The following is a 12,882-nucleotide window of genomic DNA, read 5'->3' on the forward strand; positions in this document are numbered from 1 at the left end:
ATAGAGCTGAGAATAGCACAAAAATATAGAAAAAGAAGAGGAAGAACAAAAAAAGAAATCTTTTTGGACTCTGTGTTTTTTCCGATTACCTATTTAGACCCTGTATTTTAAAAAAAATCATTTTTGGACCCTATATTTTGTAAAATAGTTCAAATAGGCCCATAAACTCAATTTTTATGAATAAAAAATTAAATAGAACAACACAGTTTTTAAGCAGAATGATTTTATTTTTGTGCTGAATTGTTAGTTTAGTAAATTATTTGTGATTTCAGTTGAGAAAACTTTGACCAAAATCGGGTTTAAGGTTCTATTTGAACCATTTTACAAAATATAGGGTCCAAAAAGTAATTTGACAAAACACAGGATCCAAACAGGTAATGAGAGAAAACATATGTCTAAAAATCTATAAACCAAAAAAAAAAAAAGCACAATGATAAAATCACAGTTTAAGATTATAGCTTAGCCAAAACTGGTTTAATTTTTTTTTTGTCAATGATTTTTGGTTGAAATCTGGCCGTTCATTAAAAAGAAATTTAAAACTGTCGTTTTAATGGTATGGTCATCCTACGTGGTGTCGTTTTAATTAATTGTCGTTTATGGAGGTTTCTAAGTTCTAGTTAGTTAACGATTTTTAAGTCAATTATGAAAAAGTGCATATTTATTTATTTGTTGTGAAAATAGTTATACATATTATGATTCGTCAACCAATTACATATTAAAAAAAAATTAATGTGAATAATTTTTAATTTTCCTAAAAAGAATTTTAAGTTTTAATTTTTCATGCGTAACAAGAAAATATGAACAAAATATATACACCTTAAAGCTAATAATAATAATAATAAATAATGAAAACTCGAAACTTTCACTCAATTCCGAAACTAAAAAACAAATATTTGTTTTTACCTTCACCCGTATTTGTTTTTATTTATTTTCTTCAATAATATAAACAAATATTTATATAGTTTATTGATGATCGAGTAGATATGAAGAATAACGATAATTATTTTTAAAAAAAAATTTAATTAAGGCTAAAACTTTAGTGAATCTATAGCTAATTAGTTTTTTTTTAAATAAAAAAATTGAGAGAATTTATAACAAATATATATGTTTATGAATAAGATTTTTTTTGGTTTAGTGAATTTTTTTCCGTTAAAGTTAACTGTTACTAACACTGTTAAAATAATTAATTAATTATGTAGTAGCGAAATAACATATTATTGTATGCTTTAATTTTTATCATTATTATTTATGCAAATCAAAACTTAATTTTACATAAATCATAATAGGCAAGATTTTAAACAAAATAATTTTCATAATCTAAGAGAATATACTTTCATCTATTGGAAGTTACCTTTTATTGATTAATTTTATTAAACCCTAATTTGTGTAACTCACTTGGGCCACTTAATTTTCATGCATTTGACTTTATGTGGATAAAAATGCAGAAATAATAGCCAAATATCTAAATTAAATTATTTATTTAAGAATTTATATTATATCTATTTATGTATATATTTTTAATTAGATTTAAAATGTCTTGAGATATCTTTAAAAAATAAATCATTAAAACATAATTAGTTCAAAATTTTAATTTTATACTTATTTTAGTTGGAATTTATTATAATTTTTTTAATATAACACAAAATATTTAATTTAAAATTAAGTATACTATATATCCAATTACAATATAAAAAGTATCAAAACTTATCTAAATAATAACAAATGAAAATAAATTATGGCCCTGGTTTGGTGGGCTTCTGTAAGCCATTTTTTTTATAGGTTTGAGTGGGTATTTTTTTATTTGGGCTTTTGCCTTAAAAAAGTGTTTTGAGACAAAGCCACAATTACTAACTTTGTGGGCTCAATAAGCATAAGCTACAAGCCTGGCCCACCAGGCCCTATAACACAAACCGTGCTATATATAAATATATATAAAATAAAGATAACTACATATTAAACAAAAGTGTCCATTTTTAAACAGAAAAATGTCAGCCTCAAAAATGATTTATTACAAACATGGTATAAATGCTGACTAATACAATTCTCATAATTAATACACTGGTGGGCCATTGTGTATCACACATAGCACATTATCGAGGTTTTAGCCCACTACTTTTTGGGTGACACGTCCCTGACAGTGTTAGAGGGTAGTTGCACGTTTTCCCATATTAGATGGGGCATTGAGACATGCTGCTTGTCGCCTGTATGGATTCGACATCCCTACTAGTGGAGTGGTAACGTTTTGTCAAACGACTGCTTGGATTCGATACCCCTACTGGTGGAGTAGTAACGTTTGTTAGACGGCTGCTTGTGGTCCAGAGTCGCAGTGCATGACACCTGGCACAATGCTCCACAGGTAGAGAACACCCTTTGCAAACCTGGAGGTCTTGACAACACCAACCTTGAGTGATCTCTGTGGCTCGGTTTGCCTCGGGACACTCTTCTCTGGGGCCGGAGTGTAACCTTTATGAATGGCTACCCTCTGAGAAGGTCAGGTAAGTCCCACACTACTCGTCTAGGGCCCGAGAAGCATAATTACTCTCTAATGACCGCCACATGTCAACTTGGAGAAAACAAGTACAATATATGTAATATGTAATAAATGTACTATATATTGTAAAAAAAAAAGTTAGGCCCTATCTATATATTTTATTTTATCCAAACAAAAATCATTAAAAAAAAAGTAGAGAAGAAGTGGATGCGTAACAAAATGGTTTGGAGTTTTATAAAAGGGCCATGTACGTGTGTAACTATAAGTAAATATTTATATATATATATATATATTTATAATTACAGTAAAATTCTTCTATAGGGGCTTCACTTTAAGCCTTACTGGTGGGGCTCTCAATAGTCTAAACTCATGAACAGTTTTCAGCGCGATTTTTCTTTTATGACCGTGTATATTGTAGCTATTTAGAGCATCCTGCAAATTTTCAAAAAATTCCGAATAGTTTACAGTACCGAAAATTATGTTCAAACATATTGTTGCATGCGTGACTAATTTTTTTATGCACGTGGAAATCAACATGTTTGAACCTAGTTTTCGATACTGTAAATTATTCGGAATTTTTTGAAAATTTGCAGATGCTCTAAATAGCTACAACATACACGGTCATAGAAAAAATTCTCGCCGAAAACTAATTACGGATCAAGAAACACTAAAAGTTCCACCAATAAAACTTAAAGTGCAACCAATATAAATTTTTTTACATATAATTATAAACATATATGTAATGATGATAACACATTATACAAACACAACTCATAATAATTATAACTCCCACGCACGTACGTACCCAACTACCCCACCTTCCTACTCTTGCACCTTAACATATATTAAACTTATCTACACATAACATAAATAATATATAAAATATGTATATATAGTCTATATATATATGTATACAGCTAACGAACCATTGTAATTATTTGACTTGAATTGAGCTGATCAATATATATATATATATATATACATATACATGCAACGACAGTTTGTAAAGGAAACATCTTTTTAATCATTTGAACACCAACCGAATTAACAAGATCGGTCACTATCAACCCAATAAAAACACGAATAGAATATAATCATACAAATATAGATATATATTTATATATACGTGTATGTGTATAGTCAATCATATATATTCGGTCTTTATATATAAGCTAAGGACTTTACTAAGCTGTAAAGCTTGGCTATGCTTTATATATCAATATATATTTATCATCATATCATATATAGCAGACAAACTAGATAATAAGTACAGCTTCCCCTACCCTAGCTTCACTCAACCACCAATTAATTCCTTGTATATATAACATCATGCTATAAAAAAAAATATACAACCTTTAATTATGTGGTAATTATCATGTAAAATTGATAGTATTTAGTAATTAGAATGTGTAATTTGGACTCATCAATTATCTCCAATATAATCAGATAATTACTTCAAATTATACCTAATTTCAATTATAAAGTGATTTTTCAAACACACTCTTATTATTTTCTTTCAAATTTCCTATTACATATATATCACTAAATTATGCTATATATATATATACTAGCCTTTTGATCATCTTAATAAGTTTTTCAAAATGCATTTATATAAGTATATATACTTCTTTTAATATGTCTAGCAAAACCTCTCATCTCTCTTATATTTATATATACTTAGATAGTATTATTGAAGATTCACCTTAATATCATATTAAGTTGATTGATACAATTTAATAGCAGATCACACATATTTTATTTTAAATTAAAATATGTGAAACCTAATACTAAATTATACTAATAAAAGTATCTCATATAAAGTATTATTGGTACCCTTAACATTGATTCTCACAAATAATATATATATATATATTTGTATTTGCTTACCCATAAAATACTTGTTCATAAGTACATATTACATACACATGAACTATTATGGTACTCTATAGGGATATACATTTATATAATATTTTGAGTTTCCAGGCCACATGCTGTCCACTTATACACATATATGGTTTTGATACAATATAAGATCCTAAATATGAGGGTAAGTCAAATTTGATGCTATTCTTTCAATTAATTTATTTTATTAAAATGTGTGAGTATGAGTATGAGATTCTTTTGTAAGTGTTATATATATATATATATATATAGATAGATGCTTCATATATGGTGTTGGTGTCAAAAAAGTCAGAGAAGCCGCATGGAATGGGATGCCCTAATTAAAGTACTATATAATATATATGTATATAAAAGACAATTTTCGTATAGGTGCTTTCCTTTAAGCTCTATCGGTGTGACTCTAAGTGTTCTCGACTTTTGAATAATTTTCGGCGTGATTTTTTTATGATCGTATATATTGTAACTATTTAGAGTATCAGTGTAATTTTTAGAAAATTCTAAATAGTTTACTGTACCAAAAACTAGGTTAAAAAATGTTGCATGTGTGACTAATTTTTTTTATGCGCATGGAAAGCAAGATGTTTGAACCTAGTTTTCGGTACTATAAACTATTCAGAATTTTCTCAAAATTTGCAAGATATTCTAAACAACTACAATATACACGATCATAAAAAAAATCGCACCGAAAACTGTTCATGAGTCGAAAATAACGCTTAAAGTGAAGCCCTACATGAGAATTCTACTATGTATATATATAAATATTACAACTTCCCATACACCCATATTTTAAACAAACTTTGCATATATACATATAATATATATAGTCAAATAATCAACCCCATGTGCCTACTTGTCCCACCATTTGATCTTTTGTATTTTTTTGTATATATATTCAAAACCAGCTGCATATGCATATACCATAATTATATATTAATTAGTGAGTGGTTAACCTATCAAACAAATTAAACACTACCCCGGCCCAGTTGTTTCTTATGTAGTTTTCAAGCAACATTTTTATTATCATGCCACTGCATCTCCATATAAATATATATATATATATATGAACATCTCATCACATGGGTTAGCCTAAAGTAAAGGACTTAAACATACATACATGTATATATATATATATATATTCTCTTTTAAAACACTTTATTTAGATAATGTTACAGTCTGAAATGAACTCTAGCTTTTTGCTTATATAAAGTTCTAAAAGCAAAGGCAAAAGGGTGTTTGTCAAGAAACTGATCATCACTTTAACATAAACTGTCATTTGTAATAATAATAATAATAATTAACTTAGTATAGTGTTGAGACAAAATTGATCCATTAGATTAGATCCCATCAATATACTAATATTATTATTATAACATATACATGTTTATAACTAGTTACTTCATTCCATTTCCCAAGCAACCTATTGCAAACTTTTGCATCATTTAAAATATATATATATATAAAAGAAAAGACTACAAAATATTTTTTTTTTGCAATACTGGTGCATTATTTTTCTATTTCGGCACCTGGATAGATATAATCTCAAATTTTTTTATATGATGGTGTGCATTGTAGGTATTTAGAATATCCTGCAAATTTTCAAATTTTTTTGAATAGTTTACGAAGTCGAAAATAGAGTTCAAACTGTCAAATTTTAAACGCCTACACAAAAAAATAGGTACGCGTGCAACAGACTGTTTAGACCTTATTTCGATACCATAATTTATTCAGAATTTCTTGGAAATTTATAGGATGTTCTAGATAGCTATAATGTACACCATCACATAAAAAAAATTTGAATTATAACTATTCAGGTGCCGAAATAGAAAAAAAATGCACCGATATTATAAAAAAAATACATTATAATCGCTCCCTCTATATATATATATATATATATATATATACATAAAGGTAGAAAGAGATATTTGATCATTGTCACTTACCCACTTAGCTTAGCTTAATGATGTTTGACTCTAGCTAACTATTTCACCAAAATGTCAAAACATTGATGAGTTCTGTAGTATAGTACACAATTGTCAAACTAAGTACCATTTCCATTTCCCAATCTCACTCAATCAGACACACACCACATTCTCCTATCCCATTTCTTTATTAACTTTAAACTTTTCATCTCTCATGAATTTGAATTGACCTCTCTTTCTCTCTGTAAGTTAAGCAGCATTGCATTCCCAAGGAGGAGTAGTCTTATTGGGTTTTGGAATATGATTTAATCGAAAAGAGAGATCAGTTGACTTGACTGCACTGATACCCACATTTAAGACCCTACTGCTTCGACCACTATGCCATTTCCTGGTAATAATTCTTTAATATACCCCTAATACTTAGTCCACTACACATGAGTCGAGTAGTCACCTTATGTTGAAACTCACAATATTTATTAAATTCAAATATGTGAGACTCGATATTGTATTGCATCAATAGTCATCTGCCACCTTCTTGTGGTGTGGTGCCCCTTAGCATTTCTCGTAGACCCTATTGTTTCGACCACTATTCCATTTGCTGGTAATAATTCTTTAAGATACTCGTAATACTTAGTCCAACACCACATTCTCGTAGACCTATTGTTCACTATGTACAAGATTTGATATTGAATTGCATCAATAGCAGTAGAGTGTTGTTATTTTACACCTTAAGTTGTTCAACACCACATGAGATGCCATACTATGATTGGTTAGCGATACTTCATAATACTTATTAAATTCAAATGTGTGAGACCTGATATTGGATTGCATCAATAACAGACTGCCACCTCCTCGTGATGTGGTGCCCCTTAGCATTTCTCGTAGCAGTATGCCAACTCCTGAACCGATCTGACCTGGGTTCGCAAATCCCAAATTTGTTTATGAAGAGCAGATCTAATTATATTAGTGTCTATAATTGATTTCTTCTGTGTAATACTAATCGATAAGGCGGACCTGAATCCATTAGTATGAAACATTTTCTTTTCCAGTGAAAAAGTGCTTTCGTTGTCGGTCAACATCGATGCTCCTTACTAGTAGTTCTCATTCTTTAATAAGACACAACCAACACTTTCAGTTTCATCATCCCTTTCTTCAACACATTTTTATATATAATAATATTCTAGTCCTCTCCACCATCCACATGCACCTTTCCCTATATAAATAAACCACTCCTTTTGAGGCTCTTCCCCATCTCCTCTCTTGCCCTATTTTCTTCTCCTTTTTATGTTACCAATGGGTGTTTTCAACAACTGCTCTCTACTCATCATAACAACAACAACAGCAGCATTGTTCCTCATCATCAACTCTGTCAATGGCTCCCCAAGCAACTCATGGACTAATGCTCATGCCACTTTCTATGGAGGTGGAGATGCCTCCGGAACCATGGGTAAGTATACATAACTTCATCACCTATATCACATATAGATAATCACATATACAAATTCAGATACTTATATATATATGTGTGTGTATGTGTTTGTATATAGGTGGGGCATGTGGATATGGTAACTTGTACAGCCAAGGATATGGCACCAACACAGCTGCACTGAGCACAGCACTATTCAACCAGGGACTCAGCTGTGGCGCCTGCTTTGAGATGAAATGTGTGAACGACAACAAATGGTGCTTGCCCGGCTCAATCATAGTCACAGCCACCAACTTCTGTCCTCCTAATTTGGCTCTCAGCAACGATGCAGGTGGCTGGTGCAACCCTCCTTTGCACCACTTTGATCTTGCTCAGCCTGTTTTCCAGCGAATTGCTCTTTTCAAAGCTGGAATTGTACCTGTTCAGTATAGAAGGTACTGCCATTTTTGTATAGCTTTGTCAACATACTCGATGCCCAGATCCGATTGTACCTCTGGTCAACAGAGCTTCGAAATTTAGAAAAATACCATTTTTTTAAAAACCTTTTTAAAAATCCGGCTTTGAACAATAGCATAACTAAATTTATAGTATTTTAACTTGTTATAAAAAAAAAATGTATGGTAAGATCATAGGTTACGTGTGTTGGAAAATATTTATTTTTAAAAAATATAATATGGCCAAGGTTGATTTGTTTATTTGTGAACAAATATTTTTCAAAATAAGAAAAATACCATATTTTTTAACAAACATTTTAAATTCTCATATTTAATAGAACTTCTTCTTCTTTTTTTTACCTATAAAAAGTCTTCAATTTAAAAAAAATACAATTTTATACATAATTATTATAAAAATGACATATTTTGAATGAGTAATAATATGTGCAACCAAAATATACACTGCAGTTTAACCTAGCCAATCATATTTATTAAAACAGAGGTCCACTGTTTTAAAAGCAATGACATGTCACTGTGTGTAATATTTGGGTGCACATATCATTACTCTTGAATCAGGCTTCAAGATCGGCCCTGTCTAAATACTAGAAATACTACTTTGCAAAAAGTCAACAATTAGAAAAATATTCATTTTCACCAATTACTCTTCTTCTACATAGTAAGATCTATTCTCACATATTTCTAGTTCATGCTCAACAATGCAATACTAATAAGGTTTTCACATGGATTATGCATATGCAGGGTGAGTTGTAAGAAGAAGGGAGGAGTAAGATTCACCATAAATGGACACTCTTACTTCAATTTGGTTCTGATCACAAATGTGGGTGGAGCTGGGGATGCAGTGGCTGTGTCCATAAAAGGGTCCAAAACTGGAGGGTGGCAAGCCATGTCTAGGAATTGGGGTCAGAATTGGCAAAGTAACTCTTTCCTTGATGGCCAATCACTCTCATTCAAGATCACCACTAGTGATGGAAGAACTCTAATCTCCAACAATGTGACTCCTTCCAAGTGGAGCTTTGGCCAAACCTACACAGGAGCTCAATTTTAAGGCTTCTTATTCATGAGTACTCATATATATATATAAGATTAGTATAGATATATAAGAGAGGAAATAATGATGGTGGGCAGTTTTTTGAAATGGCATTGTCATTCATCATCATCATTATCATCATCATCCTCTTCTTCTTCCATTCAAGGGTCTTGGATTTTAGAAGAGACTTTGAAAGAATGGAAGGTCTCTCATAGAGTATGATAAAGGGTGTTTTTCCCTTTTTCTATAGAGACATATGTATAATGTGTTTGAGCTGTGAGACTGGTGTGGTGTTGTGAGGTAGGTGATAACAAGGCCTCTCTGACCCTACCAGCCCAAGCTTTAGAGAAACTCTTTTTTTCTTTTCTTTGTTTTGTTTTTGGTTGTTTGTTGTTGAAGTGTTTGTTTGTGTAGGTCAATGTGAGTTGTTTGTGTCATTATTGTACTTACAAAGTCATTAACAAGTGTTGTTGTAATGGAAATGGAGTGAGACTGACTATTGTTATATATCATTGACTTTCATTGGCTCTCTTTTAATCAAAGATTATTTGATAATGGAGTTGGAAATAATAGCCCAAGCGATCAATTTTGCTTTTTTATTCCAAATGTAGACTTACTCATTAAGTAAGAAACAAAGATTAACCTCTAATATCTAACACTACGAGCACTCCTAATGGATGAACTAAAATGTGTTATTCTTTATAATATAGAGAAAAAATGGTTAAACAATCGTCCAATGGATGATGTAAAGTTATATTTTTTTTACCTAAACGAATAGTATTTCTCTATATGTAGTGAAACACTATTCATCACGCTATAAATATTTTATTATTTTTTTTATAAACTTTTGTATATATATATGAGTATGATACTATTATATTTAATTATTTTATTTCTTAAAATGAATAAAATATTTTAAAAAATATAATATATAAATGATGTAGAGAAAAAGTAGAAAAGCATATGTATGGTATAATGTAAAAGTTTGAGGTAAATTATAAAAATATATGTTTTGGTGATATATTTTGTAATACACTTTCTCTATAATATTTAGCTAAAACTCATAAAAACATATTCCATCAGCTCCTTTATACATATATTTATAATAGCTATGCACAAACTCCAATTAATCCATATCTACATTTATATAGCATTTACATATCTTTTATATGATATTTTAATATTATTATTTTTCTTTATAAGCTTTCTCTCTCCATTTAGTATATATTTATTATTTCTTTTTTATTTTTCAATTATTTTATTTTACTTTAAGTAATAAAATAGGTTTAAAGATATAATATTTAAATGATGTAGATAAATATATAAAGAAGCTGATGTATGATATAATGTAAAATTTAGAAGTAAAATAGAAAAATGTGTGCTTTGATGAGGTATTTTAAAGGATGAAATAGAACACCCATTGGGAATGCTCTAAAATGTCCTCCTTATCCGAAAGAAAAGTACTATGATATGGTGAAAATTGTACCAATCAAAGCTTTGTTATGTTTTCTATAGATTCAAATAACTATGATAAAAGTAACCCCAAGGGGTGGCTCAGTTGGTTAGGGCGTACTTGAGGGTTTTACCCACCCCAGGTTCAATCCGCCACAGAGTCATTTACCTTCTTGGGGCCACTGGGGCGATCTCCGGCTGCAGTGATGTGCTGGCGGTCCAATGTGGCTTGCTGATGTCACTCAGGTGCAGGCAGTAATGTGCTGGCACTTGGCACCAGGGCCTCGTGGGATTAGTGGGGGTGGGGCCCCTGATACCCACGGTTATCAAAAAAAAAAAAAAAAAAACTATGATAAAAGTAGCACCAATGCCCATAAGATTGTTTTTTCTGCATTTCATATGATGTAACTGTACAGATCAAGACTTAAGCTAGCCTCAAGTCTAAGTCTTCTTCATTTGACTTTGTTCAATGAAGACTAATGTTAGTTCTTATGTATTGTACAAAAGTAACACTTGTGTTGCTGTAGATAACCAGTAGTGGATATTCCAATTTATCTTCTCTTCAATAGTGATGTCACAAAATTCAACTTCTTGTCATCAGTTAGAGAACTCAAGACATTCATTGCCCATGGTTTTTCAACAAGAATGTCCAACACATCAATGCAATCATCCAAAGGTATCTCCAACCTTATTAGCTCCTTCCACATCAAGTTATGTTGATGGTTTTCCTTCTTCTTTGCACCCTCAACTGTAATCTCAATCATCTTCTCCACTAGTTCATTTGACTTCTCCACCATTTTGTCAATAGATTCAGCTAGTTTTACCAAACTCTCACTTATGTTATCAGACGGCGTTTTTCTTTTTCGACGAGAAGAAACGGCAGAGTTGGTGCTTGATGTTTGGTTAGCTGAAAATGGTGACTCTTCCTCTCTGTCAGTATCACCAGGGATATGATTCTGATTAGTTTTTTCAACCATATCAGGTGGAGTTGCATGGTCACCATATATGTTCAGAAGTTTTTCATAAAGAGGAAAATATCTGCCTCTCCATCCATGCACACCTTTGTGGTGCTACAAAAGAAAATAAAAATTAAACAAATGTAAGTATAAATACAAAACATTTATTTCTATGATAAAACAAATTCATAGAATTTAAACATCAAACCTGAACATATGATTGCCACACTTCATCACTATCAACTTCCACACATTTCTTCACATCATTCCAATGAAAGCCACTCTTGCTAAGCATATCATAAACTAAGTTATATTGTTTCTTCCACACTTTCAATTTTGACTCTATATGAGGATTTGCTTTCAATCCACATGTAGGGAAAGTAGTGCTTAAAGCCTTCTCTATTATAGTTGTTGTGCCAGGTTTCAAGCTTCCATTCTCGTAGCGATAACCTTTAGCGACAACATCTTCAAGAACGCCTATTAGTGCATCTTCTTCTTGTTTTGTCCATGTACGTCTATTTCCTTTTTTAACTTGGTCAATACTTTGACTATTACCTCCAAATTCCATTCCTAAATAAACAAATTTAGTGTAATCATAATGACACAACCTTACACTAATGTGCTAATTATATAAACAATATCCATTTCACAACAAATAAGCAAATTTAATAGATTCATAATAAAATCAATTTTACATATTCATGAATCACAACAAATAATAATTTTCTTGTGCTTAGTTATCTCTATTTCCTCTCCACTCATTATACATTGTGAGACTAAGTTATCTCCCCACTTAGTCCACTCGTTTGATGATTCTATAACTCCAACAAGTTCTAGTTCTTGTTCTCCACTCGTTGGTTGACCATTTTGTTGCTCATTTTCTAATCTTTCGATTCTTGTAAAATTGGATCAGATGGCATCTCCCTCCTAATAAGATTATGGATTAGACAACATGCTGTAATTATCTGAAATTGGGTCTTTATTGGATATAAACATGGACTCCTTAATATAGCCTAGCACGTCTTAATAACCCAAAATATTGTTTAATCACATTATGTGCAGAAGTGTGCTTTAATAAGTGATTAGTTGGTGGACAACCATTCCCATTCTGACAAATTGTATCAAGTCCCTCTATATGGTGTGAGAAATCCCTCACCATTTGGGTACCCACCATCAACAAGGTATTAATATCCTATTAGAAAAAAAAAATCCAATTAAATTCCCCAAGTTACAACCTAAGACATTTGGCCTACT

At 30.9% G+C, this 12,882-nt stretch overlaps 2 protein-coding genes across 6 annotated transcripts in view; one reads left to right on the forward strand and one right to left on the reverse strand.

Moving 5' to 3' along the window:
• The first annotated feature begins 7,541 nt into the window (after positions 1 to 7,541).
• On the forward strand, positions 7,542 to 9,731 carry LOC133781362 (expansin-A1-like). The gene is made up of 3 exons (XM_062220331.1): positions 7,542 to 7,759; positions 7,860 to 8,172; positions 8,932 to 9,731. The coding sequence occupies exons 1-3, from the start codon at positions 7,597 to 7,599 to the stop codon at positions 9,236 to 9,238; spliced, it is 783 nt and encodes a 260-aa protein (XP_062076315.1). The 5' UTR covers positions 7,542 to 7,596; the 3' UTR covers positions 9,239 to 9,731.
• A 1,309-nt stretch (positions 9,732 to 11,040) lies between these two features.
• The window catches only part of LOC133781365 (uncharacterized), a 94,646-nt gene continuing 92,804 nt past the window's right edge, over positions 11,041 to 12,882 (reverse strand). For 4 of the 5 annotated variants that reach the window (XM_062220338.1, XM_062220337.1, XM_062220334.1 and 1 more), the window contains 2 exons: positions 11,837 to 12,198; positions 11,041 to 11,742 (listed from right to left, as the gene is read on the reverse strand). In XM_062220338.1, the coding sequence (XP_062076322.1) occupies positions 11,224 to 11,742; positions 11,837 to 12,196 (879 nt within the window). In that variant the 5' untranslated portion in view covers positions 12,197 to 12,198 and the 3' untranslated portion in view covers positions 11,041 to 11,223. Of the gene's footprint in view, positions 11,743 to 11,836; positions 12,556 to 12,882 lie in introns of all 5 variants that reach the window. The other variant, XM_062220336.1, reaches the window with a different exon arrangement.

Source organism: Humulus lupulus, chromosome 6 (assembly GCF_963169125.1).
Source record: "Humulus lupulus chromosome 6, drHumLupu1.1, whole genome shotgun sequence".
Taxonomy (NCBI): Eukaryota; Viridiplantae; Streptophyta; class Magnoliopsida; order Rosales; family Cannabaceae; genus Humulus; species Humulus lupulus.

Bases quoted from the DNA above. Each gene is read 5' to 3' on its own strand.
- LOC133781362 (XM_062220331.1), top strand. From the start codon at position 7,597: ATGTTACCAATGGGTGTTTTCAACAACTGCTCTCTACTCATCATAACA. The intron at 7,760-7,859 runs GTAAGTATACAT...GTTTGTATATAG, and splicing joins AGATGCCTCCGGAACCATGG to GTGGGGCATGTGGATATGGT. The intron at 8,173-8,931 runs GTACTGCCATTT...ATGCATATGCAG, and splicing joins GTACCTGTTCAGTATAGAAG to GGTGAGTTGTAAGAAGAAGG.